Source organism: Equus caballus, chromosome 13 (genome assembly GCF_041296265.1).
Source record: "Equus caballus isolate H_3958 breed thoroughbred chromosome 13, TB-T2T, whole genome shotgun sequence".
Classification (NCBI taxonomy): domain Eukaryota; kingdom Metazoa; phylum Chordata; class Mammalia; order Perissodactyla; family Equidae; genus Equus; species Equus caballus.
Window position 1 is genome coordinate 41,915,211 of NC_091696.1, and position 22,142 is coordinate 41,937,352.

General features: G+C 40.9%; 1 protein-coding gene across 13 annotated transcripts in view; it reads left to right on the top strand.

The window, feature by feature from the left end:
• The window catches only part of PARN (poly(A)-specific ribonuclease), a 242,520-nt gene that overhangs the window by 33,398 nt on the left and 186,980 nt on the right, over positions 1-22,142 (top strand). For all 13 annotated transcript variants that reach the window (XR_011424326.1, XR_011424327.1, XM_070230978.1 and 10 more), the window contains 6 exons: positions 146-221; positions 2,235-2,345; positions 2,639-2,708; positions 17,951-18,006; positions 19,173-19,259; positions 21,677-21,751. Coding sequence is in view for 11 of the 13 variants with exons in the window: in XM_070230978.1 (XP_070087079.1) it covers positions 146-221; positions 2,235-2,345; positions 2,639-2,708; positions 17,951-18,006; positions 19,173-19,259; positions 21,677-21,751 (475 nt within the window). In the remaining 2 variants the exon portion in view is untranslated. The remainder of the gene's footprint in view (positions 1-145; positions 222-2,234; positions 2,346-2,638; positions 2,709-17,950; positions 18,007-19,172; positions 19,260-21,676; positions 21,752-22,142) is intronic.

Sequence of the window (22,142 nt, forward strand, 5' to 3'; positions counted from 1 at the left end):
AACTCAACTCCTGTGTTTCTTTAAAGAACACAAGGGGGCAGTACGAGATGCTTTTTTTTTTCTGTCCTGGCATTCACTGAATCTGTTTAATATATGTTGCACTGAGATGATGAAGGCTCGTAATTCTCTGCTTGCTGGCTTGCAGGATATCATTAACAACACATCCCTTGCGGAATTGGAAAAGCGGTTAAAAGAGACACCTTTCAACCCTCCTAAAGTTGGTAAGAATATAAAATGATCCGGAAGACCCCCAAACTCTGTGATAATTATTGATGTATATTGTAGAAGAAAGGTGAAGCTGGTCTAGAAACTGTAATGCACGTTTATAGATTTTGGCTAAGTTAGATTGCTCGAGCCCTGTGTTGAATTACTGTTTTCTGAATAAAGGTGGTCTTCTAATCCTGCGTTTATTTTCTGTTCATAGAGTTGGGTAGCCTGTTCATTGAGAAGTTTAGCAATTAAAGCTTCAGGGCTTTTATTTCCTAAAGCTTGGAATTCTCTCAAAACTTGATGTGTCCTTCTTTTTTATGGTGCCTTGTTTAAGCAGAGACAAAGAGTTCGTGACTAATTGCCAGGGATTGAATGGAAATAGACTTTTTTGTCTCAGAAAAGCCCGAGAACTGGGTTTACGGTTGAGAAAGGAGAGTCTCCTCCCCTGCCTCCTTCCGAGGTGCCTTAGGAGTGGGCGCAGCAGTGAGGAAAACCAGATGGAAGAAGGAATGTTTCTCAGGGGTGCGGATGTTTTGTCGTCTGGCCGTGGCCCCTCCCCAGGTGTTGCTGAAGCTTCCAAGTGTTGCTTCCTTGGCTCCTGTTGCCCTGATTGTGCTGCTGATAGGGGAAAGGTAGCTGCAGCTTGCAAACTTCTGAAGACATTGCAGTAGGACGAATGGTTCAGAAATTGACAGTGGAAGGTACAGATCAGGCAAGAGTACAAATATTTGCTTCCATTTCTGGGTATAGTCCAAAAAAAGAATTAAGAAAAGGGATGGGGAGAAAGAAAACCTAGACCTTTTCTATAACAATATAATGGAAATAATCTCTTCTGGAAATATGTGTTTCAGCCTGTGGTAGGGAACATTACTCAGCTGGCTATCATCTTAAAAGACTTTTTTACAGCCTAAAGTCTAACATATTTAATTCTTACAGAGGTTAAGGAATTCTTGCTTTGAAGAGCATTGTATTGACATAAAAACAGTTACAGCCTTTTCATTGTTAATTTCCATTCATGCTTTTGATTCTGTAGGAAATAATTATTTGTGACTTATAGTTTTATCCCATTATTTCCATATAATATTCTGGTGTCTGGTAGAGAATTTACGCTAAGCAGGTCACTATTCTCTGATGTTACCCTCTCAGCATTGATGTATAGCAGTGTGACAAAAGAATCGTGTCATTAAATGGTCTCTTCTATGAAGTGGCCCCATGTTCCAAGCGCATTGTAGCCGGTTCTGATGTATTTTTGGAGTTAGTTGTGCTTTCATCTTTGGATCTGTAAGCTTGGAAACATAGTAGAGGACAGTATTGAACTGAGCTGCCAGTATTGATTGGAGTCTTTGCTTTTGGGAAGGGTCACTTGGACATTTACAGATAACAATTACTAGGCGTTTACCTTGTACCAAGCACCGTGTAAGAGCTTTACTTATATTAGCTCATCTGATCCTCACAGAAGCCTAAAGAAGGACGTTTGATTATCATCTCCATTCTACCAAAATGGAGTTGCAGTGGTGAAGCCACTTGCCCAAGATCACATAGCAAAATAAGTGATGGAGCAAAGATTCAAACTCAGATATGGGGCTCCAGAGTCCATTCTGGTAATCTTTACTCTGAGATACTTGTTGTGTCCCAATGTTATCATTATCTATAAGAGAAGGAGCTCCTTTTCGTGACCTTAGAAAGCAATCAGAAGAGAAATCATTATCTGAGAGTAAGTTATGTATGCATGGCCATAAATAGCACCCACCAATGTGCAATGAGGCCTGCGGTTGAGTCTGTGATAGTATAACTGAGGCATTTCTCTGTCCAGACCAAGGCCCTCATTGTCAGTGACTCTGTTATCTCCTATTATAAAGTGTTGTGTGGAGAGAATTAAGACATAGAGAGCTTTTTTTCCTGCTTATTCAGGACCTTCCTGAAGCACATACTAATGCAATTTGGATGTGGTGGGGCAGCGTGCTTCCCAGTTTTCATGATTTGTGATGTCCTTGGGAAAATGATTTTTTCTTTTTTCTGTTTAGAAAGTGCAGAAGGTTTTCCAAGTTATGACACAGCTTCTGAACAGCTCCACGAGGCAGGCTATGACGCTTATATCACAGGACTGTGTTTCATCTCCATGGCAAACTACCTAGGTACTGACTAGACATGTTTCTGTCAAGCACGTGGATCTTACCTGTCTACCGTTTCCCTGGGACCCTCTGCCCCCATTAGAAGTGGGAGGGTTTTGAGATTGGCGGGGTTGGGGGGGGGGAATGGAGACTACATGGGAGGAACCATTGACACTTCCCTTTGGTGTGGTATTTGGCCCATCTGAGCACCTTTTACCCTTGCTGAACCATACTGCTGATTTAAATATATTTTTGCCTGAACTTTCAGGCTTTGTCTGTTCGACTGTATATAATACTCTGCTTCTTCTCTTCATTAGGTACTTTTCTTAGTCCTCCAAAAACTCATGTGTCTGCCAGATCAAAACTCGTTGAACCCTTTTTTAACAAGTAAGTAATCAGAGGGTCCCATTCCCCAAGTTGTCTCTCTGTGGAAGAGCCAGTATCTGGGGATGTGAGTTAGGGATGACTGGGAGGTGTAGTGCATTTTTAGATAAAATATTTCTCACCTGTAGTGACTCAGATGTTTTTTGAAGATAGAAATTGACCTTTTGGGAAATAATTTATTAAATATGTTGGCTTAAAAGGAAAAAAGAAAGAAAAGAAAACATTGCCAAAGGTAGCGCATCTCTTCTAAGACAAAAAACCGGTGGTTTTGGAAATGAAATTACACAAGGGAGACTGTGTGTGTGTGTGTGTGTGTACCCAGACTTAACCCCTGATAAACTGTACATGTGAGATTCTTTCTAAGAAGATGTTGGTTACACAAATGGCTTTTAAGATCGTCTGTGGAGAAGTTCTGATGGTCATTGCATCCCAAGCTTGTGTCTGAATGGATCCAGTGAAGTCAAAGCTTGCTCACGTCCCTCCCTTGTTGGAAGAAGTCAGTGTGATTTAAGGAGAGGTCTAAGTTCAGAGCATTCTCAAAGAATCTCAAGATTACTACTTCAAAGTGTTGTTTGGGCTTTCTTGGCACAGTGGAGACTAAAGTTATGGATATGATCCTCAAGCAGGCCACACTTTGACTCTGTGCCAGAGCCCTAAACCTTCCTTTTTACCCCAGATCTCTTGGCAGGGTTGGTTCTAGGAGATTCTGGGCGGGCCAGACAGAACAAGGCAGCCCACATCAATCACGACCGCTGAGAGAGAGAAGTATTTCAGTATTGGGTGGGTTCCATCATTTCCTTACATTACATGCAGCGCTTTACAATCCTTTCAGTGCTTTACCGGCTAAGAATACTGTCTCCTTCACACGCCTGTATAAATACTCATATCACAGTGCTTGTACTCAGGTGACTGACGTGCTGTAGAGATAGATGTTAATTCCAAACATCTGGATTCGTACAGGTTCGGAATTTGTGTAGTCTGAGTTAGTGAATTTTATCATACTGTGGCTTCTTGTTTTTTTAATCTTTGTTCTTCTTTTCCATGGAAGTTCAGAGGTAAATGTGTCTGACTTTCAAAACGTCTTTTAGAGAGGACTGGGTAACAGTGTTGTGTATATTGAAAACTAAGTTGAATTTTTCTGCATGGAAAATTAACTCTGCTAACAGTAGAGTCCTTGGTGTCTGTCTAGTTTCTTATGGGTAAAACAGGATTTTCTTAGCTTTTAACTCTTATTTTGGGAGCAGCGCTTATCTTTGTAAATCTTTGGAAAGGCAGCTTATGTCATAGACTATTGAACTTGCAGGTGACACTAAATATTGTTTGGATCATGGCATTCCTTGCAGTTTTATGTGCACGATTTTAAGTTCGTTGTTCAACCATGTTTTTCAGTTGGGAGATGTTTACTCAGTTTTAAATATTTAAAACAATTATCCTGTTTCTCCACTAAAATCAACTCCTTATAAAATCAGATGATGGATACAAACTGGGTTAGAGATAGGCTGCATCTAGTTTATCAGTAATCTGTGACCAACGTGAAGAGCAATCAAAATAAGCTTTGATTTAAAAAGCTTAACTAAGACTATATCTTTGTAGATCAATTTAATACTGCTAATAATGAGCAAGACTATTACTCAAAAGAACTGGACAGTAAACACACAGCTTCATTTTCAAATTGGGACGTGTGTCCATTCGCTGAAACCTAGATGCATACCAAAAATAGTTGAGGAGTCAGGAATCCTCCTGTGATGTTGCACTAAAAAGTCTTGCCTCATTTGATTTTTTGCTCTGTTTTCCCCAATCTGTAAAGGAAGGATATTTTCTTCATCTTTGAAGGAAAAAAATTCCAGCAGGATTTGAAATGCAAAATAAGAACTATCTTTCTTCTATATTGGAATAGCTTAGTCAAGCACAGTCATCCGTTCTTAACCCATTTAGAAACTGGGAAAAGCAGCTGCTGCTTTTGACGTCTCTATGTGTGTTAATATTGACCTCATTCTTACGTGCACGTTTGATTTATGACGTTAAACCTTGATTTTGTCACATTTTTCAAGATTACCCTTACAGAAAAACATCCGACAATTGCGATCAACATTATCTCAAGCGACTGATTTTAGAAAAATCTGTAAATTTTTCTGAGGGTTTATTTGTTTCGGCACCAGGCTTTTCTCAATGTAAGCTTAACCAAATATGCATAGTCCTAATATAAATTTGGATGAACATCTAACTGCCTACATATGCAAATAATATTTTCTTCTGCTCTCACCAGATTTGTGTTTAAAACTCCACCTACTCCTGCATTATTCTAAATGAGCGTTTGGCTGCATTGGGTGTGCCTTTTTGGGAAGCTTTACAGAGTCAACTATGGAGAAGATGCTGAGACAGCTGGTGTCTGAGCAGTATGCAGAGACCCAATGTAATATAAGGTGCTTTCTGAGCCATATTTGGCTAGAAGAATGTCCCATGAGGATTTTGCATGGTGCCATTTTGTCTCTTTCATGGCCTGGTCACCTCCAGTATCTCTCCTTACTTTGTTGGAGTCGGAATGAGAGTCATAAGATAGTGGAGCAGCGGCAATCAGGATCAGAGCAGTCTAATGACAGGCTGTGTGTACTGTGCTCCTCGTGTATGTTGCAGGCTCTCTGGTCCAAAACTGATTTACCTTCTTTTATAACCTTGGTCAGTTTGAATCAATGCGTGGAAAACCAGACTTAGAGAAGATCCTCTGGTCAAATCCTTTTAGGCTGGAAAGAGCTAAAAATACTGTCTGTGTTTACTTTTTATTGCACCACGGAAAGCACAAAATCAGACTTTTGCCTTAAGTTTTATTAAGAGTCATCTGTTTCTGCAAGACAGCTTGAACTCTCTTGTAGATAACCTTTTATGAAGATTTTTTGGGAAGGTTGATTTTCTGTCTACCTCAGTTCTTAGAAAGAGGAAGGAAATGAGCAGATCTCTTATTTTGGTTCATCTCTGTAAGTAACAGAGTTAAAAAGGAAGAATTGCCTGCACTTTACTGTATAGGGTGGCAACCTTGTGTTTTTTGTTTGTTTTTGTTTTAGGATTGGCACCTGAGCTAACATCTGTTGCCAGTCTTTTTTGTTTTTTTCTTTTCTTTTTCTTCTCCCAAAGCTCCCCTGCCCCCCAAGGTACATAGCTGTATATTAGTTGTGAGTGCCTCTGGTTGTGTGCCTTGTTCTTGACACAAGTGTTCTGAATCTGAGCAGGGGTTCTCTAGAAATCTAGGTCTTCCTGGGATGACACTGCCGGAAGATCTTTCTAAGCTGCAGATGAGGAGACAAGCCATAAGCAGGAGTGATGTGCCCTTGAACAAATGGTGTCCTCCTCTGTCAAATGGGGCTGAGGCCATTCACCTCCCATGGAAGTTAGAAAGATTGCACGAAAACTTAGTAGGTGCCCGTAATATATTGTTTTCCTTTCTTGAAATATAAAAGAATTTAACATGCTAGGAGATTCAAAAAAGTGATGTGGTAGTGGAATATGTTTTATGTTTTTAGTTTTGTGATAAAGAAGAAAATTTCTTATCCTGTGGATGTAAGATTGGAGCAAATGTGAAGTGTCCACTTCTGGTTATACCCACCTTCTAGAGTTTGCTCATGACAAATCAGATGATGTTGACGTGTGTCAGACTGGGACATATGGAGGCAAGTTCGCTTTGATTTGGAGCCTTTTTTAAAGTTTTGTTATTCAAGCGAATACAGCCATTTATGGAAAGTGGTAGAGTATATATAACAGTGAAAAGTATAGAGAGGGGAAGAACCATTACTACGGCCCCTGAAATAAAGCACCCCGATGTTTTCTCCCTTTTCCTCCGTGGAAGGCAATCAGGTGCTGGCAGCAAGTTGTTTTTTTAAATAATGTGCATGTACTTCATACTTAACATCAGAGAGATTTTTAAATGAACGATTTAGCAAAACAAAATACTAAGGATCAGCACTGTGTGTCCTTTCTTCCCAGCCCTTTCCTTGATAATGGGCAGAGCAACTCTTATTTGCTCTGTTTACTAATATCTGCCGGTCATGCTGAGCAGCGTGGCCTGCCAGGTTGCTAGCGAGTTGGCAGTGGGCCCATGTCTCCAGAATTGCAGACCCTGCTTGTCTCTCAAGTGAATGGTGCCTGATCACCCACAGGGAGGCCCGCACTCATCCTTCGCCTGTCCTGCCTGTCGCTCCTCATGCAGAGGAGCAGAAGGTGTTGAAATAATGAGAGGACGAGGCCAGTCTGTTCTGATTCCCAGTATTTGCTGTCGGCTTTTAGCATTCTGGGTGATGGATTGAATGTGTCTTTACTGAGATACTGTTCGGGTTGGGTATAAATTAAGTCCATTGTGTTGAGTGTTACAGTAATTCCCACCATAAGACGTGCAACTTGCCACCATAAGCGAGAGTTACAACACAGTTTGTTCTGTTGGTGAGGCTGGGTGTCACAACACTCCACAGAATTGACTTCTATTTGCAAATTTAAAAATGCTTTGATTAATTTCTCCAGGAAAATTACTTCACTTGAGGATCTTGTGTAGTATAGTGCAGTTGTGGTCTCTGGGGTCAGGCACCTGGCCTGGAATCCCAGCCCCACGCCTTCTACCTGTGCGATCTTGGGCAAGTCGCCCTCTCTGTGCCTCAGCTTCCTCATCTGTAATGAGAATATTAGTACTCATTTGATAGGGTTGTTGTGAGGGTGAAATAGGAGAACGTGTGTGAGGTGCACAGTGCCTGGCACATCACGGGCCTCAGTCAGCTTGTCACTGCTGTGGGGACACTTATGCTTTGAAGACGTGTTTCTCTGACGAAATGCTGGGAGCAAATGAAGGGCTTTTTCTTTTTAGAGGAAATACCATATAATCGTACCTCTGGTACTGTACACACCTTGTAAGTAGGGCTTTGTATTCAATTATGAGCTTTGATCAGAAAAGGGATGTAGGGGAGGAAAAAGTCTGCTCTAACTACGTGGTATTCAGGGCATATGGTTATTTCTTAGTCCTCTGTAGCATTTTCAGTTGTAGATTTTTATTGGGAGAGGAGAATAAAGAAATAGCATTCACTAAGTGACCTCCTGCAAGCTGTGTCTTTTTATTTTTTTAACAGCTTTATTGAGATATGAATTCGTATACCACTCCAGTTCACCCATTTAAAGTGTACGATTCAATGGTTTTTGGTATATGACATTTTCAAAATTATGGTAAAATATATGTAACATACAATTTGCCATTTTAACGTGTTTTTTTTGTTTTTGGTGTGGAGGATTGGCCCTGAGCTAACACCTGTTGCCAATCTTCTTCTTTTTGCTTGTGGAAGATTGTTGCTGAGCTGACATCTATTCCAGTCTTCCTGTACTTTGTATGTGGGATGCCGCCACAGCATGGCTTGACAAGCGGTGTGTAGGTCTGTGCCCAGGATCTGAACGTGCAAACCCCGAGCTGCCAAAGGAGAGCATACAAACCCAACGTGGCCGGCCCCATTTTAACCATTTTTAAGTATGCAATTCAGTGGTCTTAATTACATTCACATTGTTGTGCAACCATCACCACTATCTATTTCCAGAAATTTTTCCTCACCCCAAAGAGAAACCCTGTAACCATCAAGCAGCAGCTCCCTGTTCCCCCTCCCATCAGCCCCTGGTAACTTCTAGTCTACTTTTCCATTCTCTATAAATTTGTTCTTTTTGACCTATTTCTTTTTGAGTGACTCATTGCTTCAGTGAGATTTTAATCTATTAAAACAATTGATATTTTGCAAACACCTGGAGCCTTTTTCTTTTCTATTTGTCCTGCTGTCATCTGTTTGGATCATTTCGTGGGCATGTAAAACTTGAGATATGTGGATGTGAAGTTGTGCAACCACCTCGACGGAGGTTTGCTTACATGCAAGCCATTCGGGACATGAGGAATAGAGCAGAAGCCCCGGGGCGGGCCAGCTTGTTGCACATCATGCCACTCCGGCAGGACATTCATCCTTCCTCAGCGGGCTTTCCACCTCTGAAATGGAGAGACTAAACGTCCATCTTGTAGGGCTGCCCTGAGGTTGCGAAGTAGCATCGATAAGGCTGCTTAACATAGCGTGTGTCCTGTGGTAGGTGTACCGCGTGTGGTTGTTACCGTGACTCTCACCACAGGCAATGCCCAAGAAAATAACGTGAAGCTAGTTTTTCCTGGGATTGGGGGCAGTGGTAGGTAAACAAACTGGGCTGTGTGTACTTAGCTGAGTATCCTTGGGTGGCAGTCTGTCTGTGTCGAGCGGAGGAAAGAGGCAGAAGTGCATGGTACTAATAAAATCTTTTTTATAGAGAACAGCAACCAAGAAGTCCTCTTACGAAAACCCTTCGTAACTTCTTTTGTATCTTAATGAGAAAGGTCTCGATGCGAGGTTGGGTTGTGATGAGAAAAAGAAAACATCTGCGCTGTGCGTTGGTCGCACTCGTGTGTTGAGCCTCCCGATGCTGGTGAGGCAGCAGAGTGACTCGCACAGCCTCCTCCGTTCGTCTGCCACCAGGAGCAGCTGTGCTGTGCATGGCCCTTCCCCAGAAGCCCCTGGTGATGCCAGAACCAGGGAGGTCAGGGCGGGCCGCATGGAGGCCGATCACAGCAGTGGCGATTGCGGGGCCCTTCCTGGCTGATTGGCTGGCTTCCCCAAGAACATGGTCGTAGTTAGCCTTCAGTTTTATGTCAGTGGTGTTTGACTAAAGGAGTAACGTCCCCTAGCTTCCACCAGACGTGGCCTCGAGCCAGGGATAGGAGCGAAGCTCATCCCTCATTCTGACCATGGAAGTGGTCCATGGTGCTGTTGCGGACATTACTTTTTAATCATAAAGAGCCTAGGAAGTAAGCTTTTTAGTAAAAACAGAGTCTGTTTTCAACCTCTTCCAGATTGTACAAATTTTGGAATCAGGCGCCATAAGGAGTAAAATCGCATTACGAACGCTTAGAGCAGCCTCCCAGATGCCAGAATGTTTGAAGCCATTTGTCCCTAGTTTATAGAGTGTATTTTTCCGTAGTACATAGATGTATTTTATCGTCGTAGACCTTAACCGAAGCTCTTTATTTTTAACCCAAGTCATGCTAAATTACTCGGATGAAAAGAATCTCCAACAATTGGCTTGGTTTGATTATCCTGAAAGTTCTCTGGTACATTGATTTTCACAAAGGGGAGAGAGAGGTGAGTCCAGGGCACGGTGAAGTATTCTGAAGCCTTTCGGCTGGTTCCCTGAGACTGGGAACTAGTGCTGATTTCCCTGGCTGCTTCAGGGAGCGCGCTGCTCACCTCACAGTGATGTTGCCTTATCCACCTTGTACCTTCAATCTTGACTGCCAGTAGATGGATTAGGTAAACTGCTTTGGCTTTCTCAAAGGGCTACTTTTTAAAGAAACCTTAAAAGGCACCAACCCTGTAAACCTCTTCTTGGTGTGCTAGCCCTGTAGGCGCTTGTTTATCTTTCCGATCAACAAGTCATTTGCAGAGGTAAAAAAGTCAGTCAGCCCCTGGATGTATATTTAAACGGCTTGCCTCTTCCACAGGAGGGCATTACATTAGTTTCCTGTGACTGCCGTGACCAGTCACTGCAAGCTTGGTGGCTCCAGACGACAGCAGTGTATTCTCTCCCAGTTCTGGAGGCCACAAGTCTGAAATCAAGGTCCGTGCAGGGCTGTACCCGCTCCTGAGGCTCTGGGGACAATCTGTTCCTTGCCTCCTCCAGCTTCTGCTGACTGCCGGCATTCTTTGGCTTCGGGCCGCCTCTCTCCAATCTCTGCCTCCATGGTCAGCTTGCCACCTACTCTGTGTGTGTCTTTTCTCCCTCTGCCTCTCTCTCATAAGGACACTTGTGCCGGCCTTTAGGGCCTACTTGAATAGTCCAGGATGATGTTCTTGTCTCAAGGTCCTTAACTTAATTATTCATTACATCCGCTAAGACACTTTTTCCAGATAAGGCAGCGTTCACAGGTCCCAGGGAGTAGAATGTGGACATCTCTTTTTGGAGGCCACCGTTTAGCCCCGTACATGCATGTCAGTAGTAAAGTCAGCATTCTTAGATAGTCCTCGCCCAGCTTGGGCCTTGGGTATGAGGCAGTAGGCAATAGTTATTTCCAAGACCATTTAACATTTAATTTTTATCGTTCAGGGCTTAGCAGTGTACTCTAAGAAACTTAGACTAGCTACCAAATATCTTCTCCATGCCTTCCACTCTTCAGAGTCTGTCACCCGCAGTGACAGGGGTTTCTGACAGCAGCCCTCAGAGGTAGATAATCATGTCCCCATTTTAAAGCTGAGAAATGGCAGAGTTGGGGATGAGCCAAGTCTGTTCTTGACTGAGTGCTCCCACAGTGCGCAGTCTCTGAAAGACACAGTTCTGCAGTTGGTGGCACATTTTCTTAAGAGGCGATGCTGATACCTTGGAAAGATTTCTTCTCTCCGCCTGAACAGGGGTTCTAAATGATGTTGACTTTGACCATTGGCTTGTGTGGGGCCGGTTTCCTCTGACATTTTACAGTCTGTTCCTTGCAGGCCCTGCAGACACTCCCTTTGTATAATGCTTAGTTGAACATTTTTACTTGATGTAATTTGATGCTGTTCATTGATGGAGACTGCTCAGATGAGCTGCTGCTTTCCTTTTTTTCCCCTTCCCCCTTTTCCCCATGTTTCTGGTGCTGTATCTCTGTTTAAGAAAGGACATGAGTCGGCTTCAGGACAGATGTCGGTTAACACTCTGTCAAAACGTGAAGTGACTAGATTGAAAATCGTGTGCCCCCCGCCCCCACCTGAGTGAAATTAAAATAACGGATGCCACAGTAACTCCCTTCCAGCCAGTGGTTGCCCTCTGATTTTACACAAGAACTTTAGTGAGCAAAATAAATGAGCTTATTTTGTGAGAGATGTCTGCATGCTTCCTACCCTGGATGATAAAATTAGCTTTTCATAGCACATAAATATGTATAATGATGAGCTCTTGCATACAGAGTTCTTATGAAGTGCTTTTACTGCTGGGCCCTCAAGGAAACACCAGGACCATTTGCAAGTACCGTTGAGCTGGCGGTCGTTAAAGGTTTCAATTTTCCTTTGGAAGGCTTAGGACTTGGGTTGAGCTGTAAATTAATTCACTGCTCACATTGTGTTGAGATGAGATTTTACTCAACATTTCTGTATCCCAGTCTTCACTGGTATCAGAGGAGTACAATTTTACTTGGAAATCTCTTTTTTGAGATAAAGCTTTTTAGGAAGAGGTGTAGTCTTGATGAAAGCGGATGAACAAATAGAAATATTTAGTCATTGAATGAAATACTGCGTTTCTAGGAGGAAGAATGAAGAGTTTGGGGGGCTTGGGGTTTTTTCTTTTGCTAGGGAAAAAGACCAGAATAAACATCATCTTCTTTATTGAGACGTGTCATAACGTTAGAAATCCTTCTAGATCATTCGGGCCAGTGTATGTGTGCGAAGCTGACATTACATAAAATAAGCTCTTGGATTCATGCACCACTAGGTCCCTCTTGACCCTGAGAGGTGCCGACTCACCGGTTTCCTGTTGGGGATCATGGTGTGTGGGGCAGGTGTGATTGGAAAGCCCAGTGCCCAGGGAGCAGCTCTTTGTGTAGTGCGTGCATGAGAAGCTTGGCCTTTTGGTCTTGGAAACATGTGGCCTCTCTTCGCTGCATTTTGTTCCCGTTGCCTTGAAAATTCAGTCTGCCCAAAGCCCTTCCTCAGACAGCAACGTCATTTGTCGTATCTGGGCTTCCACCCCATCACTTGAAGCTATCATTTAATCAGCCCTTAGAGCACTGAAAAAAAGGGTTTCTGGGATCGTGTACCCCAAGCTCTTGCTTCGCTTATATACGCTGGGGACTTGGGTCGTGATCCAGGACTAAAATCCTGACTTGTCCCCAGATGCTCCCGCGCGGACTCACCAGTTCACGTGGAGGCTTTGGAAATAGCTCAGGTTAAAAGCCAAAGGTGAGGGGGTGGGGGAGAAGGTGGGGGCCGGCAGCGAGAAGGTTTGCGTGTGAGTCTGTCTCTGCTCCCATGGTGGCCAAGGGTCAGCCGCTGAGCTGGGAAAAACCTGCTTCCTCGTTCCTTGTCTCTAGGGACCGATACTTCCCTGCCTGTCCTCCAGACGCCAGAGGATCAAATGAGGCTGAACGTGCAATAATCAGTATTGTTGTTTTAGTCAGGAACTTTTTACTTTTAAAAAATGAATATATTTTTTTCTAATCGAAACGTAAAATACCCACTTATTATTCCACCAGTCAAAAAGAAAAAAGAGCTGTCGTTTTAGTGAATTTCCTACTGACGTGTTTTCTGTGTCTATTTCATTTACTAATTGAGATCAGTATACTTGATTTACTAATTGAGATTATACTGGTTATGCAATTTTGTAACTTAAAAAAAATACAATAAAGGATTTTCAAAAGACACCGAAACTGGTGGTCACTGTCGTGTAGCAGGCCTTCAGTGGTGCAGCAGCTGGATCTCATGGTTCACTGATAACGGAAGCTTTGTGGTTGGGCCTCTTGTCAGAATGTGCTTCCATTGCCCTGCGCTGGGTGTTACCGTTTTTTCCCACTTGCTTCTTAAAGTGGCCATCACTGTACCTCACTGATTCACTTTCTTTCTCTGCCATCAGTGACAGCATTGGAAAGCATGCTCCTGCAGGAGCAAACTTAAGTATTTTCTTTCATTTCTGAATAGAATCATTGATTTTATATGTAGATTTGGTAAGGCAGAATTTTAAAGAACTTTAATGATCTTTTTACTTCCCAGAGATTTGAGCCTCTTGTGCAAAGTAGTCCTGAATCGCTTTCAGGACTTCTTGCGTGCATTTTTGAGTGTTAGTTTGCCCTTTTTGTTTCTTGGCTTAGCTGCATAAAATGGGTTAATACTGGCATTATTTTGCAATCGTTTCTTATTCAGTGGACAACTAGGGAATGGTTCAGATAAGCCATAGTCCAAGGCACACTATTGTGTCATCAGAGAATAACCTTTGATCTTGGTGTACTTCTCAGAGCAGCCTATTGTGTTTTGTGGTTGCCAGAATCCGGGTCTGACCCTTGTTGGTAAGGTCGGAGAATGTCGCTGAGATTGAGGTATCTGAGTCTCTGAGTCATGTGCGTTACTCCTTCAACTGTTTGCCACTCTTCGGTGCTGCATTAGTGGCTGAAGTGGAATTTCTGCTGCTGGAGGTGCGCATTTGTGGCCCGTTCACAGAAACAGGTTGTGCTTTTGCTGCTGACTTGCCACGAGAGTAGTATAAGTAATCTTTTTTCACTTTCTTCTTAAACGTGAGAACAATAGCTGTCAGCAATAATTTCCTCAATTTCTCTCTTGCAGAGGGCCTAGTTGCTTGCCACAGTTGACCTCCTGGTTTCAGGGAGTGCTAGAAGACTTATGTTATTGCTTCCTGGATTTTGAGGTAGCCCTTGGTATTTGTTTTAATAGTTTTGTGTTTTTCTGAGCCAAAATCGTTTAATGTAAACAAATCAGTAAGACTAATTAATACTCTTTTGGAGAAGTTGGCACAAGTCGCTAAGTTTCTCCAGTTGATTAATGAATCATCATTATTGGCAATTAACAATACAGCTTGAACATTCTCTTTTCTTGTTAACTCAGTGATCCTCAGTCCCCAGAGTTTCTGAATCAGTAGGTAGGTAGGGCCCCAGGAACTTGCATTGCTAATAAGTTCCCAGGCGATACTGGTGTTGCTGGTCTGGGGAACATTTTGAAAAGGGCTCAAGGTTCTAGGCTCCTAAGAGGTTTCATATCTGAAATGAAATTCTTTAGTGACTGGCGAGCCTTCTCATACAGTCTGGGTCTCAGTGTGATACTGCCCTGGTTTGAAATGGACATTGGCGGATGGCTTTTTGTGAGTGCCAGACAGCATATAGGTCACAGGGATGGGAGGCTCTTCAGAGATAAAGGCACTGTACACAGCCAACGCTGTGTAGCCTGTTAAGAGGCTGAGCTGAACTCACCCAGTCTGCTGAGCAAAGGACTCTGGAGTCTGCTGTACTCTACCCTGGGGTCTTTCCAGACATGTTTGAAAGCCGAGATAAACAGCGTCACCAGTAGTATGTAAAAAACTGACAAATGCCAAAAAGGATACAATTTGTTTTATGGCATCTAGAATGTGAACCTAAGTTACACAGTTTCTTAGGATAGAATCCTGGTGTAAAATTGGCCATTGTATCAAATGGGAATTTTAATTTTAGTGTTTGACAGAGTTAGTGTCAATCCTTTAGAGAGTAAGTGCTAAAATAATATTTCATCAGAAAGCTTGCAGGAATGTGGCAAGACTCCCGCACAGACTTGAGTGTCTTTCCCAAATTATAGCCATCTTGAGTCTTCACTGAAATAAGAAATAACGTTTCATGCAAGTGTTGGTCTGAGCATCTTTTTGATATCTGCAGATGAAAGGCCTTCTGGGACAGATTGTTCTTCGTTACAATTCACAGTGAAGGAACAGCCTTTCATGTATTTATCAGCATTTCTGCTTGCCTGGTGCATTTCCTCATATGTTAAAATGAAAACTGTCAGGTCAGATGATCCATATGTGAAGTATTTTGTCAAATCGTTCCAAGGAGTCAGTCTAGGCCTTTTGACAGCCAGTTTGTGTGAGGCATGCGTGCAATGACGTGTTTCAGTTTTGCTTCAGAAGGGCAGGGATGTTACAGAGCAGTGGCTTGCAAACAGCCTGGCCAAGGGGGTTGGGAGGCCATTGGAGAGTTTACTTTGGGTCAGTTCCACAGGCGCTCAGCTACGGTTTTAGAGTCCGTTTCCCAATTGCATGGCTCTCTCCAGAGGCCGTCTGCCAAGTCACACACACAGTCAGTTTTCGTGTTCCTCCAGCGTGTGGGACTGTGCAGATTTCCCCAGAGCCCAGACGTGAAGATGGAGGCATGGGGGAAGAGTGAGAAGTGCAATGGATAATTCATTGGAAAGGAGTTTCTATTTAGTTAAAGTATTGAGTAACCAGACAAGATAGTGTAGGTTAACTCACTTAAAAGAATCTTTTGTGTATTTTGGCTGAGAATAAATTTTTGTCTATTTTAATCACAGAGAGGAAATATTAGAAAACAAATAGTCTGTATGTTGCTTGACAAAAGATATCGTTCAAAAAATTTTTTGAAACCTTTACATGGTGAGGTAAATTGGGGAAGTCTCCTTTTTCTTTTTAAGTGTAATCCTTGTTGGTATTTATAGGACAATAGGTTTTCTAAAGTTGTTAAGGTCCCATGATTTTAGAAATAAAACAATATTTTTTAAAGAAATAAAGCAATTATAGACTCAAACTTGTGGTTTTACTTTATCTTCCTCCCCTCACAACAGGTAAAATTGTAAAAATTGTAAAAATCATGTAAAAAATACACAAGATTGAGTCAACCAGCACATACAGTTGACCTTCTCTGAGAAAGTCTCTAGTTATTTTACCTGGGCCTCTCACTTTTGGAAGCTTTTATTTTCCTTTTTAAGTTCAAAAAATAATAATAAGAGAAATTTTGAAAAACAAAGCTTAGCTTCCCCAAACCATGGGCTTTTTTTCTGGGGGGTGGGGGTATTTTTTATTCTTGGTTTAATGACATAAATATTTTACAAAGCTGTAGTCATAGTATAAAATTTTGTGCTTTTTTTGAAACTTAAAATCATATCATAATTTATTCATGTTCTGAAGTTTCCAGAAGCTATTTTGATTGTTTAATGCTCTGTCGATGAACTATAGTTTACCGACCGTTGGTGTGTTTGATAGCATATCAGTGAACATCTCGTCGATTCAGCTTTTATTCTTCTGTTGAAATTAGGGTAACAAAACAAATTATTTTTATGGTGCTTGATGTGTTCTGTTAACTTTTAAATTAGATTTTTTTTTGATTTGGTTTTTCAAATTGGGTATCTATCTCTAAATTGACTAAATGGAGAATTGAAAATTATATGAAGCATGAAAATATTGAGCCTTCTAATGCAGGAAGAATTTTCCAGGTGCTGGTGGCAATGATAGTAATAGCTGCTGTCACTGAGACCCTGCTCTGCGCTCTGTGCTTTATATGACTTACTGTCTTCTGGCGTTGCAGGTGGTATTGATTAAATTGGGTAACAAGCTACCAGAACCAGAATAGTACACTTGAGCCTAAATTAGTGAACTAAAAATAAATTTGGTTTCTTAGCCATAGGATTTGGTTTATTAAATTGTAGGCTAGGCAACAAGTTCTCAAACCACAGAGTACCAGGACTTCGTTTTTTCTGGCGTTAACAGAACAGTGTTATTCATGCTGATGGCTCCATTTGTAAACGAGATCATGCCCTGCTTGGCTTGGAATGCCTGGTAATAATGTGCCTTAATTGCAGGTCAGTGAAGCCAAACTAATTGCTTGCTGGGCGTTTGGATTGCCTTTTTAATTTGCTGTCTAATGGAGTCTCTACTAGAAACACACAATGTGTCGTTATCTACATAAAACTCATTAAAGTCATCTTACAACAACAGAATGCCTGATATTTTGTCCATAATCTTGCAAATGAAAGCAAATTGAATGGCGTTACTGAGAGTTGTAATTTACAAGTACTCTTTTTTAAGTGCCTTTGTATCCATCTTGGAAGGTATACATGAGGTGACTGCTATGGTTTGTAGCAGCGTGATAGTTTTCTTCGCCAAGGATTGATCTGCGTTGTACTTCTAACATGTTTTAGATGACAGTGATGACATGAGCTTTTGAGACGGTCACTTATTTTAGACTGTGCAGTTCACCCAATATGATTAATATTCATCCAGTGACTTTGCATTTCAGTGAAGAAAAAAAACCCCAACCATCTCTGGGGTCATTCTCAGCTCACACAGCACCGGTCCTAGGGGTTACCCTTACAATTTGTAGGACCAAGTGTTGCAAAGTCTGTAGGATGGTTAGCATGCTGTAACCTTTGTTTCCCCTCGGTTTCTCTGGACTCACAAGGCAGCTCTGCAAAGGACTGTCTTTGAAGTCTTTGATTACTAACTTCATTCATTTAGCTAATATTTATTAAGCAGCTACTGAGTGCCGGAACTGTTGTAGGTGTTGGGGATGCGGTAGGTTTTTTTTTTTTCTGTTTATGATAAATATTTAGCTCTAGAGAAAAATCTTTGAGGTGAACTAAGAGCTTTTAAAATGCTCTTAGAAATAGAGTAATATAATTAAGCTTCTAGTAAAAGATTTAATAGATGCTGATATCAGTTGTTTTTTAACAGGAATTAGTCCATTGCCTGTTTTTCTTTTCTTCTTATAGGTTATTTCTTATGAGAGTCATGGATATCCCCTATCTAAACTTGGAAGGACCAGACTGTACGTGAATTTTTATTTTCTCATTGCATCTGCACATTTAAGTGTGTGGTCTGGAAGGGATAAGAGGAAAAGTATTACTGAAGAAAGAGCTTTATTCACTTAAAAATAGGCAGTGATTTTGTGGTTGATATGAATGGTATGCTTAAGTTAATGGTACCCTTGGGCCATGATTAACTGATCTCTTTACTTATATTTTCCAGTTTGTGCATGAGTTGAATTTTTTAAAAATATATCTTCTCTTAATTATTTCATTTTTACCCAAAACTCTAAATTCATAATTTCTTATAAATATATGTATAATAGATCTTAACATGTGCTAGCTATGTCAGTAACAGTAAGTTCTCTATTTTCCACTTATCTGAGTATGTGTATATTTAAGTTTAGTAGGTCGATTTTTTGTTGTTGTTGAAAACCTGTTTGGGAGATGATTGGCCCTCTTTTGATTATTCTCTACTTTATCCTTATCACCCCACTCTTCTTTTCCATTGCTCTTTTAGTTTAGCCTTGGTTTAGTTGCCTTCATGCATGCCAGAGGGATATAGAAATGGTTGAACTATACTTGATAGTAATTGTTGTAGTGGTAGTTCGGGAACATACTATGGTGCACTCCATGTTAGATTTTCATTTTAATCTGTCATTCTCACAACAATTGTGCGAGCTGTGTCATCATCCCAGTCTAACCATGGCTCTAGTGGCTGGATCTCTTCCTTAGAGTTGCACAGTTGAGTGGTGGCTTAGAGCACAAGATTGTGACTCAGGACTGCCTCTGCTTAAACTCAGTTAGTCCATTTAATTTGGACAGGGTGTTATTTTTTTAGCTAAATAAACATGTGGACAACTAGATTAAAAGGAGAAAGTTAAATGTTTAGTGAAACTTTTTGAACAGAGCAGCCTTTTTTTTTCTTTAAATAATTTCCACAGGAGCTTGATGAACAAAGATGTGTCTGCACAGACTTGCTAGGGTTCAAATTGTGGGTTCTGTAAAATGTCAGAGCCTGAGGTTCAGGCTAAGCTGACAGAATCCTCTTATTCCTGGAATACTGGTAGGAGTTGTTTGGTAATCAGAAGGTATTCGTAACGATTCCCCAGGTCAGCTTGGGCTTAGTTTCATCAAAGAACCACTCACTTTTCAGCTGTCAAGATTTCATCAAAAATTTGTCTTGTAGTGCAACCTAAACGCGATCACGTTCTCCACGTGACATTCCCCAAAGAATGGAAAACCAGCGACCTTTACCAGCTTTTTAGTGCCTTTGGTAAGTAAATCACTGGTACAAATGTACTTTCAGGATTTTGCTATTCTTTTGGTCTAGGTGGTCGGAGGTATATAGACGGCTTCATCTTGGGCATAAAAGAAGATTAACATGCAAGGTCTGAATCTCACTGATGGAATTTTGGGGGGTTTGGTCTACTGCTGTCTTTGTACTGATATGAGCTGAGGAACTTTTAATAGCCCCCCACAGGAGACTGCAATTATTTTATCCATGGAAAGCAAGATACAATTCAATTACTATTACTGCCCTTACTGCTGACCATGGAAAATAAGTCTAGGCCGAGGATAAATCATTTTTAAGATTAACTTCAGAGAGAATGTGTTTCATAAGGGCAGGTGGTCGCTGCTTGGCACTGAAGGGTCCAAGCAGACGAACACAGATGTTTGAGAGGACCAAGCTATGTGATGTATGTGAGGTAGGCCAGTTCTTCTCTTTCCTTTTTATCAGGTCAGCCGATTAGGTTGAATTGAAGCATCTGATTAGGGTTTATAAAGAGGGTTCTGGTCGCAAGTCCTCAGCTGTGCCTCTTTATTTTAACACGTGAAGTATTTAAGCTCTTCTCTCTGGAAATTCTTGATAAGGTGAAGGCAGCAAAAACCTAACTATCCAATAATAAGAATGTTTGGTAAATGTTTATGTATGTCCTCAACAGACTAGTATGTAGCGATTTAAAAAACGTTTGAAGAGTTTATTAAAAGATGGTAAAGTGTTTATATTTTAGAGTAAAAAGCAGGTACAAGTAGGATTCCTGTGTAACTAACATTATTTTTTTTTAAACTTTGTAGAAAATCACACTGAAAGGAGGCATCGTGCTAGTATCACTGAGTGTTTTAGATAGGATTTTTTTCTTCCCCTTTATGTTTTTCTGTATTTCTAAAATAAGCTTATATTAGCTTTTTAGAAGTAAAAAACTTTACACACTTAACTTTTAGAAAAGTAAGTGAAAGCAGGTATATAAATGGAAAGTTATCCTAATCTTTGCAGATGGTCTAAAGACTCCTGAAATTCCGCTTTTAAATGTAAATACAGATATAGAAATGCAGTTGAATTTTACAGCTCATTTCTTTTGCGAGCTTTTGGTGGTGTTGTTTCTCATCTTGTGTTAAGTTCTTACCCTTAGGTAGTCAAACTTTAATTGGCTAAATTAAGTAGACTGCTCCAAGTAGAATTTTTTTTTCATTTTAATTAAAAAAAAAATTAGCTGTGTAATATTGGACACGTAACCTCTCTGTATCTTTGTTTCCTCATCAGAGATGATGATGATGACAGTAATAATACCACCTGTTTTGTAGACATGTCACAGGATTAAATTAGCTAACCCTTGGAAGGCATTTAAAATAGTAGGTGGCATATAGTAACTACTTAATAAATGTTAGCTATTATTGTTTATCTGCGGGGGGAGGGGTAATGAAATAATGGTAAATGACGTTTGTAATTGAGAAAGTTGTATGGCACCTCGTTGTGCTGCAGGAAGTCAGAGTTTTTTCTCTCTGACAGTGGAACAAAGCAGTTTCTAAGCATTCCTAGCCTTCAAAAATTTTAGTAGGAATTAAAACTCGTTTTCATTGCTAAATTCCGGTGATGGTTGCCCATTTTTTAACATTCCAGTCTTCTGTGTTTTTTCAAGAAGAGTGGGAGTAGAATAATTAGACCTCTGCTTTTCCCTGGGTTCTCTCCCACTTCCTACCCCACTGCCGCTCTCCCCTCTTCTCCGCAGCGCTGTCCTGCATTCCATTCTGTTTGCGTTTAGTCTTTTTTGAGGACTTCTCTCTCTGTGTGTGAAAATCATTTTGTTTCACTAATACTGCTCTCCGCCCCTCTCTGTTTTCCTTTTCTCTGTGAGTCTGTCTTGGTTTTCTCTCTCTGACGCCTTCTTGTCCTTATCCTCCATTCTGCTGCTTGTTTTCTTTACTTGGTCTTGAGATCAACATTGGATTTTCCTTACATCTTGCTACATTAATTCATTTCATGTTTCCCATTGGTAATTTTCAAAGTTCTTGTCTCTAAAAAATAGGTGTGTTTTTGAACTTAGATAGGTCTCTGATTTTTGTTAGAATCTTGATGGGAAAAAAGTCTCCATCCCTGACATGAGGTTGGGTTGAATGAGGAAGTGCCCCAGGATTTATTCTAGAAGGAGCTTTCTTTTGTTTTGAAAACAAAGTTTTAAAGCTTCTTTTTGTTCCTGGTTGTCTCTTTTCTGGAAGTTTTGACTGAAGTGACTGCAGTAGTAGATGGAAGTTTCAGCTCTCTGTCGTGTTGACATTTTGATCACACTTTAAACCAGCACCTCCTCTCTCCTTAGGTTAACACATATACTGAAATATATCAGACATACAAAGGAAATCTGATAGCTATCGAAGTGGTCAGATGTTCACTCTACCTTTAATTCAACGTTACAGGTAACATTCAGATATCCTGGATTGATGACACGTCAGCATTTGTTTCCCTGAGCCAGCCTGAACAAGTACAAATTGGTAAGTTTTGGACATTTGTTTTGTCTGTTAATTGAAGTGGGGGCTTGCCCTCCTTCCCTCCAGCCCCCGGTCTGAATGCTGTGGGTGCAGTCTGCTGATTCACAAGCATTGCTGACTGGTTTGTTTTGAACTTGTCTCTAAAATAAAGGAAATAATTACTACGTATCATGTGTAGGTGAGAAAATAAGACAAATTTATTGATTTATCAGCTATACTGCATAATGTGTCTTTTCATTTACTTCCATTCTATTCCTTTCCCATTGCACTGTTTCTAAAATGATTTGCAGATTTACTTTGAGAATTAAGAGTAGCAAATTGAGAGGAATGGGTGACAACAAAAAGTGACACCTGTATTGACCCATTCGTGTCTGTACTTTTCTCATTTATTTTT